Below are 19,093 nucleotides of genomic sequence, written 5' to 3'. Positions count from 1 at the left end.
TCAATATGATCACTTGCACAGTGCTCCTTGGGATGTTTAAAGTTTTGGAAATCATTTTGTATCCAAATCCGGCTTTAAATTTCTCCACAACAGTATCACGGACCTGCCTGTTGTGTTCCTTGGTCTTCATGATGCTCTCTGTGCTTCAAATAGAACTCTGAGACTATCACAGAGCAGGTACATTTATACGGAGACTTGATTACACACAGGTCGATTATATTTATCATCATTAGTCATTTAGGACAACATTGGATCATTCAGAGATCCACAATGAACTTCTTGAGTTTGCTGCACGGAAAGTAAAGGGGCCGAATGATATTGCAAGCCCCACTTTTCAGTATCTTAATTTCAACAAAAATTTAAAATAACCAATAAATGTTGTTCAACTTCACAATTGTGTTCCACTTGTTGTTGATTCTTCACCAAAAATTTACATTTGGTATCTTTATGTTTGAAGCATGATATGTGGGAAAAGGTTGAAAAGTTCCAGGGGGCCGAATACTTTCGCAAGGCACTGTAGATTGGTTATTAACTGGATAAAGGCTTTTAACAAATTGGTCCTGTAGATTACGTGGGCGGCAAGCTGTAATGGTAGGCTGATCAGGTAAATAGTGTTTCAAAGTGGGATCACTCATATGTATGGGCCAATGTTTGCAGATGACACTGCGCATCAGGTGACATTGGGAATTAAATTGCGTAATCATTCGTACCTTATTCAGTAACATGGTAGTCCGTGTACGGGGTTCGGTACCAGACACTTGGTGTCCAGTACAAACCGCACAAACTTTACCGTTTTGGTTCGCTCATCCCAACACATAGCCCTGATTGTTCAGTTTTGATAGAACACAACTTTTCCTGTATGTACTCAAGTTTTGTCCATTTCCAGAGCAGGTGGAGATGTGCGGGGAGAGTCACGACAGTGACGGAGCGTTGCCGACAGAATCATCATAATTCACATCACAAAAGTGGCATAAATAACAGAAATGTTCTCCAGTGACCTCAGACATTTCTGTAATAATTTATGTCACTTCTGTGTAGCATATTATGATGACTGTCAGTTGCGCTCTTTTACGCCTTTCCTAGCAAAGCACCACCCACTCTTCAAAAATGTCGCTGCTGTGAACAGGACTGGTGGACATACGGGAAAAGTCACATGCTGGCAAAATGGAACAATCAGTGCTGTGTGCAATTTTTTATATTACAAAAAGTGATAAAAAAATGCAAGTTTTATTAATTAGAAAAATAATTTTGCCCAAAATACGTTAAAAAATATGTGTGACAAAAAATTCATGCATGACTTTGAATGTTTGCTCAATTGAAAACTTCTGCAAGTCGCTAAAAAAAAAAAATAAGAAAAAGCCAGATGAGGTGACTAGACTGGAGACTATGAGTATCCTGGAACCAACTTCATTCTGTCCTGTCCTGAACTGCTCATGTGAGGATCTCACTCAAGCAACTGCACACGTCACCTCAGCACTGGTCCCTTCTGCGACTGTCACCTCAGCACTCGTCACATCTGAGTAACCTTCACTTTGGCACTTGTCACCTCAGTGCTCGTCATCTCAGCGACCTTCACTTTCGCACTTGTCACCTTAGCGACCTTCACTTTGACACTTGTCACCTCAGCGACGTTCAACTCAGTGCTTGTCATCTCAGCGACCTTTACCTCAGTGCTCGTCACTTTAGCGACCTTCATTTTGGCATTTGTCACTTCAGCGACCCTCACCTCAGCACTCGTCATTTCAGCGACCTTCACCTCAGCGCTCGTCATCTCAGCAACCTTCCACTCAGCGCTCGTCACCTCAGGGACCTTCACTTTGGCATTTGTCACTTCAGCGACCCTCACCTCAGCAACCTTCACTTTGACACCTGTCACCTCAGCAAACTTCACCTCAGCACTCGTCACTTCTGAGCAAACTTCACTTTGGTACTTGTCACCTCAGTGCTCGTCATCTCAGCATTCATCACCTCAGCGACCTTCACTTGGACACTTGTCACCTCAGCGACCTTCACCTCAGTGTTCGTCACCTCAGCGACCTTCACCTCAGTGCTCGTCACCTCAGCGACCTTCACTTTGGCACTTGTCACCTCAGCAACCTTCACCTCAGTGCTCGTCACCTCAGCGACCTTCACTTTGGCACTTGTCACCTCAGCAACCTTCATTTTGGCACTTGTCACCTCAGCGACCTTCACTTCAGCGCTAGTCACTTCAGCAACCTTCACCTCAGCGCTCATCACCTCAGCGACCTTCACTTTGGCACTTGTCACCTCAGCGACCTTCACTTTGGCACTTGTCACCTCAGCGACCTTCACTTTGACACTTATCACCTCAGCGACCTTCACCTCAGTGCTCGTCACGTCAGCGACCATCACTTTGACACTTGTCACCTCAGCGACCTTCACTTTGACACTTATCACCTCAGCAACCTTCACCTCAGCGCTCGTCACCTCAGCGACCTTCATTTTGGCACTTGTCACCTCAGCGACCTTGACCTCAGCACTCGACATCTGTCTAGAGATGCAGTGGACTCTAAAATCTCTACTTAACGCTAGCTATGTGACTGTTCTGTGTTTCCAGGACCTGTGATGATGTCACAGTCACATGATCGGCCACATGGAGGGGAGGAGCCAGGCTCCATTTTGCAGGAAGTGTAGGACACGGCTGCTCCGTATGAGAGAAGACGTCTGCGCTGGAGACAGGTATGAGGGCGCGGACCGTCCCGAGTGCTCCTGGGTCCAGCGTTCAGTGCAGCGCTGGTCCACCCCGTCGAGATGCGTCATGGTTAGGAGGTGATCGGTGCTTCGCTTGTGTCCCCTTAGAAGACCCACGTGACAGCAGCTGCGTCTTCTTCATTGGCTGAGCAGCCACATCACTGCATTTATAGGCACCGTCCCCACTGTAGTGCTCCACTAGTCCCTGACTACAGCCCAGCCTCACTGTAATCCACTTGTTTTGTTTTTGCTCTTCATCTCTGAGAAACGTTCCCCTGTCTAACTCTTCATCACCATATGCTTGAATATGATATCTTATTGCACCAACTCTCCTTTCCCTTATCACAGGCTGAGCACAGATTTGGGTATCCTGACCCAGTCTGTACACACATGCAGGTTTTTTAAAATTCGCAGCATATCAGGTGTGTTTGGGAATTATTTTTATGCATGCGCACAACGGCAGAGCGCCTGATGAAGACACTTGGGCATGGCGGGTATTTTGTCCCCTTTAAGAGCACATTTGCACAAGCTGCAACAAACATTCCTAGGAACGCTTGTTTCCCAATTATCAATCTTTTTAAAGAGGCCACCAATCACCCAACGAATAAATAGAATCTTTGATGAGCTGAAATGATTTTTAAGGTTGCTGAAAAATCAACGTTCTCAGGCCGCATACACGATAGACCAGTGTTTCCCAAACTCCAGTCCTCACGGACCCCACGGGTCATGTTTTCATGATTTCCTTATTATTGCACAGATGGTGGAAGTATCAAGGCATCAGGAATTCTCTCAACTGTGCAACTGTATGGAAATCCTGAAAAAATGACTCGTGGGGTCTGTGAGGACTGGCGTTTGGGAAACACTGCATAGACCGTGAGCCAATCCCACCAATATCACAATATGTGTGTGATGGCCTACAGCCTTTCTTTCTCACAACTCTAATCCATGTCCTAATCGTAGTGCTAGTATAGAGACAGACTTCCGTATAACTCGTGCGATGATCGCATCGCATTGCACAGACAAGACCAGTACCTCTCCTGACCTGAGCGTGACAGCATGATGTATATCTATGCAGCTGTCAAACTTCGGTCAGGAGAGAAGGTAGCCAGTACTAGGATTGAGATGCGATCCTCGCACGAGTTATACGGCCATCTGTCTCTGCCCTAACACTCATCCTTGTATTAACCTTAGTCCCAATCTTAGTCCTAACTCTCATGACTGCACATCCTGATGGAAGAATGTCTCAAGTGGGGTACCACAGGGCTCTGTCCTGGGCCCTGTATTGTTCAACATCTTTATCATTGATTTTGGAGGATTCAAAAAGATATAAATAAACTGCAGCAGTGGGCAGCAACTAACAGAATGGTTTTTAACAGGGAAAAACAAAGTACTACATCTGGGCAATAAAAATGAAAAAAGCATATACAGAATGGGAGGAATAGGGCTAAGCAACAGCACATGTGAAAAAGACTTGGGTATACTAATAGATCATAAACTGTGATCATGAGTCAACAGTGTGATGCAGCAGCAGAAAAGGCAAATACAATTCTGAGATGTATTAACAGAAGCCTACAGTCTAAATAACATGGTCATTATTGCCCTTTACTCTTTGGTCAGACTTCATCTGGAATACTGTGTCCAGTTTTGGGCGCCACATTTTAAAAAACGGCATCAACAAACTGGAGCAAGTTCAGAGAAGAGCAACCAGAATGGTGACCGGTCTGCAAACCCTGTCTTATGAGGAAAGGTTGCAGGATTTGGGAATGTTTAGCTTGCAAAAGAGAAGACTGAGAGGAGACTTAATAGCTGTCTACAAATATCTCAAGGGCTGTCACATTGTAGAAGGATCATCTTTATTCTCATTTGCAAAAGGAAAGACTAGAAGCAATGGGATGAAACTGAATGGGAGGAGACACAGATTAGATAATAGAAAACACTTGACAGTGAGGGTGGTCAATGAGTGGAACAGGCTGCCACTAGAGGTGGCAAATTCTCCTTCAATGAAAGTCTTCAAACAGAGGCTGGACAGACTTCTGTCTGGGATGATTTAGTGAATCCTGCTTTGAGCATGGGGTTGGACCAGATGACCCAGGAGGTGCCTTCCAACTCTACCATTGTATGATTCTATCATAGTGTTAGTCCTAACCCTCGCCCTAAGGCTAGGTTCACATGACCATAAAAAAAATCTGTTTAATTTTAGTGATGAGCAAGTACATTCGGCACTATTCATTACTTGCACGAATAGTACGCTATTCAGTACTCGGCGACTAATTTAGTATTCACCTTGGTATATTCGAGTTGCCCGCCCAGCATGTTTGATGCTTTATTTGTAGCCAGTGAACAAGCTGTGCTAGCTTACCAATCACAGTAATGCCGGCACCTTCTTTGGTGTGGCGTTACTGTGATTGGCTGGCCAGCGTCATAGGGGATATTTAATCCCTGCCAGCGACATCTTGCGCACATTGCAGCCGTAAACCGCGTAGTGTGAGATTAGCGAGAGTGAAAGAAGTGTATAGGGAGATTTCTTGATTCCAAAAAGCTCTTTTAAAGGGATCATGTCACCGGTTTTGGCTGCTATAAGATGCAGCCACTGCCTTTCAGGGCTTATCTACAGCATTCTATAATGCTGGAGAAAAGCCCCCGCCGATCCGACCTGCAAGATAAGAAAAATAAGTTTTATTATACTCACCTGGGGGGGGGGGGGTCCAGTCCGGTCCAATGGGTGTTTCTATGTATCTCATGTATTTCTGTGCAGCTGAACGCTCTGATCCGAGTGCCCGCAGCAGTGCCGGGTATTGACGTGCGAGACTCTTCCAAGTTTCTCGCAAGTCTGAACCCGGCCTAAGAGTCATCCTGTCAGCATTTTCAGTTAACATGCAGATGTGCTTATCAGTTATAATTCCCCAGCAGCACTAAAGACCCACTCTGACAAAATGCTAGCGGCAGGGCTAGCCAGGACCTCCAAGGTGTAGAGAGCCAGTTCATGCCATGTGTCCATCTTGGATACCCAATAATTAAAAGGCACAGAGGAATCACGGGGGACGTTGGTACGGTGAGCAAGGTACTCCCTCAGCATCTTCCAAAACTTTGCACTAATTGTGAGAGTACCACGCTGCTTAGGGCCTGTGCGATGGGAGGGTCTGAGAAAACTCTCCTAGAACTTTGCCATTGTTCCCGTGCCTCTGCTGGATTGGAGTTGTGTTTCTCTTGCCTGTACTCCTTGGTTGTCCAACGAACTGTGACCTCTGCCATCAGCATTTTCAGATGGCAATTTTTTTTGATAATTCCGCAACAAGGGCCCTCTGGTACTGCACCATTTTAGTAGACCTCTCCGCCTCGGGAATAAGAGATAGAAAGTTCTCCTTGTAGTGTGAGTCTAGAAGTGTCATCAACCAGTAATGACTGTCACCCAAAATTTTGAGAACGCGAGGGTCAGAAGAATGGCAGCGTAACATAAACTCAGCCATGCCTGCCAGACTGCTAACAGGCAAGACTTCTGTGTCTTCATCAAGAGGACGACTAACCATGCTCTCCTCCTCAGGCTGAACAGATGGTATGACAGTTGTGCTTGTAGTACCATCTATAGCGCATGAAATTAGCTCCTGTTCTTCCTCCTTCTCATCACCCAATCCACGTTGGGATGAGATGAGGCTGGGCTTTGTGTAATCACCCTGTATGGTTCCTTGCTCCATCTCATCGTGCTCCGTCTGCAATGCATCCTCTTTGATTGTGAGCAGAGAGCGTTTCAGAACACAGAAGCGGAATGGTGATGCTAATTATGGCGTCATCACCGCTCACCATCTTGGTGGAGTCCTCAAAGATTTGGAGGATGGTACATATGTCTGATATCCATGTCAACTCCGGAGGTCTTATGCGTGGAGTCTGAACTGAATACCGACGGTCTTGTTGATGCTGGTAGTCAACAACTGCCCTTTTCTGCTCACAAATTCTTTCCAACATCTGCAATGTAGAGTTCCAATGCTTGGGGACATCACACACCAGTTCATGAGCCGGAAGCTGCAAGCGCTGCTGAAGCACGGCAAGAGCAACTTATGGTGTAGCTGACTTTCTAAAATGGACACACAGATGGCGTACTTTCACAAGCAGATCCGGCAGCTCCGGGTAGCTTTTGAGAAACCGTTGAACACATGGGCCAGGCATGGTACGTGTGTGAGCTCGCCTCAAAGCCGCCACCAGGTTCCGGCCATTGTCACACACGACCATGCCTGGCTGTAGGTTCACTAGACACAATATTGTCCACACAACAATAAACTTGGACTGAGAACTCAACCATAGAGTATAGTCCAAAAAAATTTAAATTTTTATTCAAAATACAAATGGAAATATATCATAAAACAGAGGCCACTATTTCACCAAAAACAAGACAATATCACTGGCAAATGTATGCCACCATAATTCAAAAAACTGCACGATGCCCTTTAATAAATACAGTATGTGCAAAATATGCAATTTTAGTAAGGTATCTGTGCAAAAAAATAAAAAAATAATTTTTTAAGTCTCATGCAGTTACAATATATTATTAATAAATTACAAACCCCATTAATAATAAAATGACGTGCACAAAAAATTAATAATTAATAAGCCTAGTTATAAATGCATGTGCAAAAATACAAATTTAACAAGGTATGTTTGCAAAAACTTGCCATGTGCACCAAAAGTTAATCAACATACTCAGCAAAGTGGATTATATCTAGGCTAGATACTTAATAGTCATAGGTAAAAAAGGGGACTAAAATCAATCACATATAAAGCAGCATTTGCAAAGAAAACTTACATGTAGCCAGTGAATGTCAAAACACCCCAACGCACGTTTCGTGTCTCACTTCATCAGGAGGTGTGTTCTGATTGACGTAGGGCCCAAAATCCTCGGCGTCAGGAGGACGTGTTCCATCCCAAGGTCTGACTGGGTCCCGGCTTCCACTATGTTAACCCAGTGTGCTGTCAGCGAGATGTACCGTCCCTGCCCAGAAGCACTTGTCCACATGTCCGTGGTTAGGTTGACTTTCCAAATAACAGCATTGTTGAGGGCACGGCTAATGTTGTCGGACACTTGCTTGTGTGATGCGGGGACCACACACCGTGAGAAATAGTGGCGGTGAGGAACCAAGTACCGAGGGACGGCTGCCGCCATCAGGTTGCGGAAAGCTTACGTCTCCACGGCTATGTGCACACCTGCGGTTTTTGCTGCGGTTCCGCTGCGGTTTTGGCCGCAGCAGAACTGCAGCAGTTCTGCAGACAGTGTACAGTAGCATGTTATCCTATGGGATTAACATTCTGCTGTACGCACGCTGCGGATTTTTAACTGCGGAAAAGCTGCGGTTTTGAATCCGCAGAAACAATTGACATGTCAATTATTTCTGCGGATTCTGCTGCGGTTTGCCACCTATTCCATTGTCCAGGTAGCAAACCGCAGGGCAAAACCGCTGGCCAAACCAAAAGATAAAAATCCGCAGACCAATCCGCAGTGTGTGCACATAGCCTAAAAGGCAACATTTCGAGCTCAAGGAGACGAGAAATGTGTGTATTTAGTAATGTGGCCTGTGGGGCATCTACAGCGTATTTCTGCTTGCGTTCCAAGGACTGGGGTATGGACAACTGAACACTGCGCTGGGACAAGGACGTGGACATACTTGATGGTGGTGGTAGTTGAGTGTGTGCAGGGCAAGAGGCATCTTCACATGCACCATGGACAGGTGATTGGCTTGCACGCACAACAGTGGAAGAAACAGTGGTGTTATTCACAGACACTGTTCCTGGACCCTGGGGATCGGCCCACAAAGTCGAGTGCTTTGCTGCCATGTACCTGATCATGCTGGTGGTGGTCAGGCTGGTAGTTTTGCTACCTCTGCTGATGCGGCATGGCAGGTGGCGCAAATGGCCTGTTTGGGGTTATCGGCAGAGTCTTCCGTGGTGTTACGGGAATCGGTTGCCCGCCTTCTGTCTGCGGCCACCATGCTGCTTCTTTCTGCCTGTTGGGGTGCTACGCCTCCCTTCCCCTGTCTGCTGCTGTCCTTGCTCTGCATGTCCTCCTGCCAGGTTGGGTCAGTTACTAGGTCATCCACCACCTTGTATTCCACTCCCGCACTCTGGTCCTCCTCCTGACTTTCTGGCAATTGTGATTCATCATCGTCCACCTCTTGTGACACATTCCCACCGTCGCCTTCATGTGATCGTGGCTGCTCAAATATTTGGGCATCGCTACATGCGATCTCTCCTCAGTTGTCTCCAGGCACCCTGCATGGTGGGAGGAAGGAAGATCAGGGTGAGGAATATGCATTACAAACTCACGGCTTCTCAGACTTGTCTGTGTGGAAGACAGGGTTGTGGTGATGGTGGCAAAATGACTGGAAGTATTATCCGATATACAACTAACAACCTTTTGAAACTGCTCTGGGTTCAATAGTGGTGTGCTGCTGTCCCCTAGTAATTGGGACAGGAAGGTCGAGTGAGATGTGAGTGTTTGTTGAGGCCCAATTTCAGCTTGGTCTCGGGCTCTGCATGCACCATCACGTTCATTTCCCCGTCCCTTGCTATGCGCTTTATTGTACTCCTTAAAATGCAGTACAATATTTTCCACGTTCACTGTACAAATGGCTGAATTTGGAGCGAACTTATATGTGATCCATGTGCGAGAAAACCACAGTTTAAAATATCTGACCTATATCTTTGTACCGTGTTAGCCAGTAGATAGATAAATATTCAGGATTGAGAGTCCTCAGTAGTTGATACCATCTTTTCAGTTAGCCATTAAAAGGTAACACATTGCAAGCTTTCGAGACTACTCAGGTCTCTTCATCAGGCTAGCCTGATGAAGAGACCTGAGTAGTCTCGAAAGCTTCCAATGTGTTACCATCTTTTCAGTTAGCCATTAAAAGGTATCAACTACTGAGGACTCTCAAGCCTGAATATTTAAATATCTGACCTGTCACTATCATTTTTTTTTTTTCAGCAAAATAGTGTCAATAACTAGGCTAAGACACAGCAGAAACAGTTCAATGGAGCCCAAAAAATGCCACAACTTTTAGCCCACATATAGGTGAGGCGTGTGACGGAGATCCCCACTTTTAAATAATATCTAGCCTGTTTGTTTGTTTTTTTTTAATTTCACAGCAAAATAGTGTCAATAACTAGGCTAATACACAGCAAAAACAGTTCATTGGAGCCAAAAAATGCCACAATTTTTAGCCCACAGATAATGAGGCGTGTGATGGAGATACCTGACATTAAAATATCTGGCCTGTATTTTTTTTCACAGCAAAATAGTGTCAATAACTAGGTGAAGACACAGCAAAAACAGTTCAATGGAGCCCAAAAAAGTCACAATTTTTAGCCCACAGATAGATGAGGCATGTGACGGAGATACCCGACTTTAAAATATCTGGCCTGTATTTTTTTTTTTTCTCCTTCGTCTCATTGGGGGACACAGAGACTGTGGGTGTATGCTACTGCCGTCTGGAGGCTGACACTAGGTATACAAAAAACAGGTTAGCTCCTCCTCCGCCACATACACCCTCGCCCCGGTACCGGGCGGAAACCAGTTTTTTGCTTAGTGTCTTTGGAGGCACACGCAGTCTGGAGTTCTCCAGACTATTTTTTTTTTTTTTTTTTTTATTCCTTTTCGGTTCTCTCGCTATGAAGAGGAGACAGGGGCGACGGATCCTATAGAAAGGGTCCGATCTCCCCAAACCAACAACGGGCGAGCACGCGTTGAGCATCGCTCCGCGTATCCTTTCCCGCACCGAGGGACATCTCTGGGACTTTTCCCCAGACATCTATTTTTTCCGTGTTTGTTATTTTATGAAGATAAGACAGGGGCAACGCATCCTATTGAAAGGATCCGATTTCCCCAAACCAGCAACGGGCGACCACGTGCGAGTGTCCCTCCACGTTTTCCTCTCCCGCGACGTGGGACATTATGCCAGACAGCCCTGTCCACCCCTAGGTATGGAAACCATGGGCTTGCACAGTGGCACAAGACTAGTCTGTGCGCCCCCACTGCTCCACCAACGCTAGACGGCGGTGCTGCATGGCGGCGGACGGTCCCTCTCCTCCCCCCTGCAGGGCAGACGGAGCTAGGGTGCCTGCACCGTCCAGAGAGTAAATACCCTGGTAGGTATGCAGCTGGGGAGGGCTCTGGGCGGCGAGTAGGAGCCAGGGATCCCTTCGACCCTTCGCCCCCCGCCTCAGAGTACCTGCAGCCGGGGTAGTAGGTCCCCGCGGGCCTGTGCGCCGTCGGGGGGTGAGTGTTGGGCCGGTTGGTAGGCCGCGGTTTCGGCCTGGGCGCCGGTGGAGGGTCCCGCCCCCGGACGCGGCGTCCTATCTGGCGCCGCCTCCCGGCGCAGCGGCGCCGCCCCCGGCGTGACATCATATCCGGCACCGCCCCCCAGGCTAGGGCGGGCACTGGTTTAAATCAAGGCCCCGGCTTCAGAGCAGGGTAGGCCGCATCTGGAAACAGACGCGGGCGACCTACCCAGAGGCAAGGAGTCACGCTGGAAGGGGGGCTCACAGAAGCAGGGTAAGTGCGACCCTGTCCTGGAACTGCGCGGGTACATTTAAGGGTTACCCTCCTCCTCCTCCTTTCCCCTTTAACTTGTGATAGGAGTAGGCGGCATTATGTCTGGAAAAGGGAAAACGCACACGTTCCTTTATGCCGCATGCGTTTCCTGTGGGGTTATGTTCCCACGAGCACAGACTATCAAATTGTGTGAAGCCTGCGACTCCGAACGCGCCCAGGAGCCCTCCCCTGCGACAGAGCCCAAGGGTCTGGATCCCCCGGAATGGGCGTTGTCACTGTCTCGGTCCATGGTTTCACTTACGATGGCGATTGAGACCTTTCAGGCCCCGGATAGGGGTAGAGACGACGGCTCGCTGGTTTGGGAGGGGTCGTCCACCTCACAGGAGCCTCCGGCCTGCAGGGGCCGCACACTCTCTAGGCAGACGCACAGGAAAAGAACCCATACTGTGTCTCCAGGCCCCTCCGGTGTGTCAGCATCCGCGAGTGTGGCATCACGCTCACCGTCACCTTTTTCCGGGAGCGAGCAGAGTTCAGGTGACGACGTAGAAGAATCCTTGAACCTGGATATACCGGGGTGTCGGGAGACGGTAGACAGTCTTATTGAAGCTGTCAATCAGACTCTGGGGATTGAGGATGATGTCTCCCCAGCTGCAGATCATAAGGTGTCTTTTAAAAAGGCCAGGAGACCACATAGAGTGTTTAGCACTCATCCTGAGTTCGAGGACATTGTGCAGCGGCACAGGGAACGTCCAGATAAGCGTTTTTCGGGACAAAAAACGCTAGAATTGAGGTATCCGTTCGCATCAGAACTCTGTAAAAGATGGGCGGAATCCCCGGTAGTGGATCCCCCAGTGTCTCGCCTAGTCTCAAGATCCCTGTTGTCAGTTCCCAGTGGTTCCGCCATTAAGGACCCCACGGATCGGCTCATAGAGGGGTTAGCCCGCTCGGTGTATGAGGCATCAGGATCAGCACTCTTTCCTTCTTTTGCAGCGACATGGGTAGCCAAGGCCATGATGTCATGGTCGGATTCTTTAAACAAGATCCTGCAGGATAGAGAGTTGCCGACAGAAGTAGGCGACATAGCAAGTCAGATCGCAATGGCAGGAGACTATTTAATTAGTGCATCTTTAGATGCGGCTAATGGCGCAGCACTAGCGGCGGCAAAAGCAATCGCCTTTAGGAGAGCCTTATGGTTAAGGCTCTGGCGGGCTGATTCAATCTCTAAAAAATCGTTGACTTCTCTGCCCTTTCAGGGGGACCGGTTATTTGGGGAGAAATTGGCACAGGCTTTGCTAGAGGCCATCGAGGTGCTGCTGCGCAACGAGGTCATTGTCCCCGTGCCAGAGGGCGAAAAAACCCGGGGTTTTTATTCCAACCTGTTCGCAGTACCCAAGAAGGATGGAACAGTAAGGCCGGTTCTGGACTTAAAGCTCCTGAACAGGTTCATCAAGGTCAGGCATTTCCGCATGGAATCTCTCCGGTCAGTCATATCGTCCATGGAGCATGGAGAATATTTGGCCTCCATCGATATCCAGGATGCCTACCTGCACATCCCTATTTTTCCCCCGCATCAAAAATTCCTGCAGTTCGCAATCGATGGGCGACATTTCCAGTTTGTAGCCCTACCTTTCAGGTTGGCCACGGCCCCCAGGATATTCACGAAAGTGATGGCGGTCGTTATGGCCACTCTACATTCTCGGGGCATAGTGGTTTTGCTGTACCTGGACGACCTTCTGGTAAAGGGTCCGTCCTTTCGAGCTTGCGAGGAGAATGTCAGCATCACTCTGGATACCCTAGCTCGCCTAGGATGGTTGGTCAACGGGAAGAAATCATCCCTTCAGCCCAGAGGATTCTGTTTCTAGGGATGATTTTCGATACTTCCCGAGGGTTGGTGATTCTCCCTCAGGACCAGGCTCGGGCACTTCGGCAGGGGGTTCGAACCCTTCAACAGCCGGGGCCCCACACTATCCGGTTTGGGATGAGGGTTCTAGGGAAGATGGTGGCGGCGATGGAAGCAATTCCGTTTGCGCAATTTCATCTCCGTCCCCTGCAGCATGCTCTCTTAGCGACATGGGACAACAGTCCGTTCTCGCTCGATCATCAGTGCAGGTTGTCCTCTCAGGTCCGAAGGGCGCTTCAATGGTGGATGCGCGACTCCTCTCTCCGGCAGGGGAGGCCCTTTCCCCCGGATCAGTGGTTAGTGATCACGACCGATGCGAGTCTTTTCGGTTGGGGGGCAATCTTCCGCCACCACACGGCCCAGGGGCAATGGTCGCCTCAAGAGGCGCGTCTCCCAATCAACTTGTTGGAGATTCGAGCAGTACGGTTGGCACTGCAGCAGTTTCAGCACTTGCTGGCAGGGCACCCGGTCCGGATTCAGTCAGACAACGCCACGGCAGTAGCATACGTGAATCACCAGGGAGGCACGCACAGCAGGGCAACCATGCGTGAGATAGAGCATGTACTCCACTGGGCAGAGAGGAACCACTCGATGATCTCAGCAGTTCACATACCAGGCGTGGAAAATTGGGCAGCAGATTTCCTAAGCAGGCAGGGGATTGCGGCCGGGGAATGGTCTCTGCATCCCGATGTCTTTCAGCAAATTTGCCAGCGGTGGGGGACTCCGGACGTGGACCTGATGGCCTCCAGGGAAAACGCCAAGGTGGGCGTGTTTGTCGCCCGGTCTCGGGACCCGCGAGCGATCGCAGTAGATGCGCTGGTCCTGCCATGGAACCAGTTTCGGCTCCCGTACTTGTTTCCCCCGCTGCCACTTCTCCCGAGGGTCATCAGAAAGATCAAGACCGAGGGGGTTCCAGCTATTCTGCTGGCCCCAGATTGGCCCCGTCGGGCATGGTATGCGGATCTGGTGCAGCTCCTCGCAGACGTACCCTGGCGGCTACCAGAACGTCCAGACTTGCTGTCTCAGGGACCGAACTGCCACCCGAACTTAGGGGCCCTGTGTTTGACGGCGTGGCCATTGAATCTTGGGTTCTGACCCAGGCGGGGTTCGGGCGTGATGTGGTGGCTACAATGGTTAGCGCCCGGAAACCGGCCTCGGCGAGAATCTATCATAACACTTGAAGGGTTTTCTTTCAGTGGTGTCGAGAACACGGAGTGGCGCCATTATCCTTCTCGGTCCCCAACATCCTGGCCTTTCTCCAGTCCGGCCTAGATGCAGGGTTGGCTCCGAGTTCCCTTAGGAGGCAGATATCGGCCTTGTCGGTCCTTTTTCAGCGGAAGATCGCTACCATCATGCAGGTCAGGACGTTCATTCAAGGGGTTTCTCATTTGGTACCCCCCTTTAGGGCACCCTTGGAGGCCTGGGACCTGAATCTGGTACTGAGTGTCCTGCAGGAGGCCCCGTTTGAGCCGTTACAGGAGATTTCGTTGGCATATCTCTCGAGGAAGGTGGTATTCCTGGTAGCCATAACTTCAATTAGGCGGGTCTCGGAGTTGGGGGCATTGTCTTGTAGGGCTCCATTTTTGACTTTTTTTAAGGATAAGGTAGTCCTTAGACCGCCGCCTTTTTTGCCGAAGGTCGTGTCCTCTTTCCATATTAATGAGGACATTGTTCTGCCATCGTTTTGTCCGGCACCAGTTCACAGAGTGGAGAGAGCGCTCCTCACGTTGGACCTGGTAAGAGCTCTCAGGAGGTATGTGTCAAGGACAGCATCTTTCCGCCAGACAGACTCGCTGTTTGTGATCCCTGAAGGGCGCAGGAAGGGGCTCGCAGCTTCACGGTCAACCATAGCCAGATGGATTCGCCTAACTATTCAGGAGGCTTACCGTCTTAGATTCACGCTGGTTCCTACAGGAATAGGGGCGCACTCTACTCGGGCAGTGGGCGCCTCTTGGGCGCTTCGGCACCAGGCTTCGGCAGAGCAGGTATGCAAGGCAGCAACCTGGTCCAGCCTGCACACTTTTTGTAAACACTACAATGTGCATACTCAGGCTTCGTCTGATGCGAGCCTGGGTAGGAAAATTCTCCAGGCAGCAGTGGCACACCTTTAGACAGGAGGGCATGCGGCTTGGAGCGGTGAGTTGTCTTCCCACCCAGGGACTGCTTTAGGACGTCCCACAGTCTCTGTGTCCCCCAATGAGACAAAGGAGAAACATGGATTTTTGTGAGTACTCACCGTAAAATCCTTTTCTCCGAGACGCTCATTGGGGGACACAGCACCCACCCTAATAGCCAGGTGGCTTTCGTTTATTTAATTAATATAATTCCTTGTTTAAGGTAGGGTGGTCCTTTTTCAGACATATGTTTGGCATAAGGTTAATATTATGTTTATGTCCTCCTACTGCTTTTTGCACTAAACTGGTTTCCGCCCGGTACCGGGGCGAGGGTGTATGTGGCGGAGAAGGAGCTAACCTGTTTTTTTGTATACCTAGTGTCAGCCTCCAGACTGCAGTAGCATACACCCACAGTCTCTGTGTCCCCCAATGAGCGTCTCGGAGAAAAGGATTTTACGGTGAGTACTCACAAAAATCCATGTTTCACAGCAAAATAGTGTCTATAACTAGGCTAAGGCTACTTTCACACATCAGTTTTTTGCCGTCAGGCAGGATCCGGCTATTTTTAGAAAAAACGGATCCGGCATAAATTTTGGAGAACTGTAGAAACGGATCCGTTTTTCTGCTGGATCCGTCTAGCAGGTTATATCTGTTTCCTGGGGGCTGCCAATTGGATCTGAGCATGCACAGACTTTAAAAAACAGATCCGGTGGCTGGATCCGTCTTTTTCTGGATCCGGCGCCCATAGACTTTCATTGTAGCAAAAAGCCGGAAGCGTCGGATCCGGCGCTTCCGGCTTTTTCGCCGGAGACAAAAAAAGTTACAGTAGCAAATGTTCTGCTTACTTTCCGCATGGTGTGCACAGCCACATGCGGGAAGTAAGCGTAACAATGCATTCCTATGGGTGCGGGATCGCCGCGATTCCGCAAATTAATGAGCATGCTGCGGTTTTTACCGCGAAGCGATTCCGCCGCGGTAAAAACCCCTGCATTAGCACAGCATTGCGGAATCCCATAGGAATGCATGGGATGCTTATTTTTCGCGGCAAAATCGCGCGATTAAAACCGCCGCAGAAACGCGAAAAAAACACCACGTGTGAACTCAGCCTAAATATAACAGGTCCATTACTCACACCCGATTGTCATCTCATTGATTGAATTCAACAAAGTCTAATTTGAGTTGAAAACTTGTCACTCTTCTGATAAGTAGTGGCAGCTTTGTGTGTATTTAGTGTGTGAAGTGGTTGGGGGTTCATCCTGTGTTCAATCTGTAGCCTGAGTAGGGGCGAGTGTGAGGATGAGCTGTAGAGTGACATGGGTCCCATGCCACATTACGGCAGAGGTTGAGTGAAGGCCTGACTGCGATAGTGACTATAATTGGATTGTGTGTTGTACTGTGGGCAGGATGGTTCAACTGACTGGATGTGATAATCGTGAAGCAGATAACATATTCTGGAGACTTCTTACATGGGATCTTTATATCTGCTTTTCTTCTCCCCATTCAGGTCGTTAAAATATTGGAAGTTATCAGTAGATTTTCTATATAACAAAATTTTCTTGATTGACCCATCAAGAATGGATGCGGACAAGGACAAGATGGCAGACATGATATTGCACCTCACCCTAGAGATCCTCTTCCAGCTTACTGGAGAGGTGAGAGATTGTGATTACGTCACATTACGTCATTCTGATTTATAGGAATAACAGACAGAACTGGAGAGGTGAGGACTCTGGAAATATCTGTAGTGAGATTTATTAATGTTTCTTTCCAAAACCAGGATTACACAGTAGTGAAGAAGACCTATAGTGAGCGCTGTCAGGACCCTGTGTCTGAGGGACGGGGAAGACCCCTGAGCCCAATCACAGGGCCTCCACCTCACCCCCTGATACATGAGGACATCAATGACCAGAAGATCCTAGAACTCACCTACAAGATGATTGAGCTGCTGACTGGAGAGGTGACGCTGCTGGGAATGCTGGGACATTATACAGTAACACTATAAAGGGGTTCAGGAGGATGACAATATCATTGTATGTGTCAGGTTCCTATAAGGTGTCAGGACGTCACAGTTTATTTCTCCATGGAGGAGTGGGAGTATTTAGAAGGACACAAAGATCTGTACAAGGATGTCATGGTGGAGGTTCCCCAGCCCCTCACATCACCAGGTAATAGGACTAAATACACACGGCCTATAATTATCTGTAAGTAAAGAATGAATTCAGTCCTTGTATGTGTTTCCTCCAGTTCTATCCAGTGAGAGGACAACACCAGAGAGATGTCCCCGTCCGCTTCTTCCACAGGATTGTAAACAAGAAGATCCCAATGTTCCTCAGGATCATCAGGTAGATATAGAGAAGGTGTCATGAAATCTTCTTCTATGATGTGTAGAAGGCTGTGAAGATCTTTTCTGCAGTCTTGTTTATCCACCAATACACTGTATTACATTGAAAGGCCAATTTTATTAGAAATACGATCCTTTCCAAACTGAAACTTTTTAGACACATGACCTCGGCGTACAGTATGAAACGTAATGATTCTATTTCAGAACATGAAGATTAAGCAACCTGAACAACTTCACACAAGGTCGTCATTGCTAGATTGTTTTTTTTTTTTTTATGCATACAATGATGTCGAGTATACTGAGAATAGTGTGATAAAAGAAAAGCATCCACTAATATTAGATCTTGAGTATAAAAGCCACTCATCAGCAAAGATATTGAGAATTCTTGTAAGAATAGGTGGTGCACAGTCATGCAAATTGCAGATGAATACTAATCTGTCCGGATACACTCATAGTTCCTTATCACATTTGGGCTTTAGCAGCAGATGACCAGTTCCAGTACCATAGCTTTCCAACAAAACAGAAAAGAGCTGCATTGAGCAAAAAGAAAGCAACAATGTTTTCACAGAGCAGTGGAAAGTATTGTCTGCTTGGATGAGATTTCTGTTGCACCGTGCTGATGGGAGGGTCAGAATTTCATGCAAGCAGCATGAATCCATTTTCTCCTCTTGTGAGGTGTCAACATTTCTGACTGGTGGAGGTGGAGCAATGGTGTGGAGAATATTTTTGAGCACATCCTGGATCCTCTGATATCTGTGGATGGATGTCTCAACACTAGGGCTTACCTAACTATTGTGTCTGACCAAGTTCATCTCTGTAAGTTAGTTGTGACTACTGTATAAGTACAATTGCCCAAGTTACAAGGGTCATGTAATCATGGATTGCTTTCAGCATAAGGGTCGCACGGACTCTAAACACCGGTAAAATGTGTTCCTCATGGTATATGTTAAGTTGTGCAGATGTCTTCCTGTTTGGCTACATATAATCAGATGACAGACACTCCAGATGTAATCCATAGACAAATGACTGCTTTAATGTTATGAAAATAAACTCAATCCAACTGAAGAACTTGATGTAACAGATACAATATAGAGAGAATATCAGGTACATAACTTGTCACCCACATCTTCTGTTTCCAACAGAGGCACATACTTAATGTTTTCATGTAGCAACACATATGTTATACAGTATCCAGTAGTTACAATCATTAATTGTCTCCATCTTTCCTGATAACACTTCCCTTTTCCTTCTCTCTACAGCCCTCTCCCAGTGTACGATCTGTGCCCCATCTTGACTATCTAGACTTCTTTTTTTAGATTCCAAGTCAACGTCATACATAGCCTCCATCCTTGATGTCTCAGGGTCCCCACAAACCTTTGGTTTCCTTTCTGGACCTCTGGCTCAGTACCATTAGAAGTGTTCTTTCCTCATTAGATCCCTGAGCTGATCCCAGGTCTTACCAGCTGTTCTCTAATTTTACAGCCATGTAT

The 19,093-nt window shown here is 47.9% G+C and overlaps 1 protein-coding gene across 2 annotated transcripts in view; it reads left to right on the top strand.

The window, feature by feature from the left end:
- The first annotated feature begins 2,548 nt into the window (after nt 1-2,548).
- Nucleotides 2,549-19,093, top strand: part of LOC141073702 (uncharacterized) — a 74,277-nt gene continuing 57,732 nt past the window's right edge. The window contains exons 1-5 of one of the 2 annotated variants that reach the window (XM_073561062.1): nt 2,549-2,700; nt 16,767-16,914; nt 17,040-17,219; nt 17,304-17,427; nt 17,507-17,604. In XM_073561062.1, the coding sequence (XP_073417163.1) occupies nt 2,603-2,700; nt 16,767-16,914; nt 17,040-17,219; nt 17,304-17,427; nt 17,507-17,604 (648 nt within the window). In that variant the 5' untranslated portion in view covers nt 2,549-2,602. The other variant, XM_073561071.1, reaches the window with a different exon arrangement.

Source organism: Dendrobates tinctorius, unplaced genomic scaffold (genome assembly GCF_039654945.1).
Source record: "Dendrobates tinctorius isolate UK_male_01 unplaced genomic scaffold, ASM3965494v1 ptg000014l, whole genome shotgun sequence".
In the NCBI taxonomy this organism is placed as follows: domain Eukaryota; kingdom Metazoa; phylum Chordata; class Amphibia; order Anura; family Dendrobatidae; genus Dendrobates; species Dendrobates tinctorius.
This window is presented reverse-complemented; position numbering and strand designations above follow the sequence as displayed.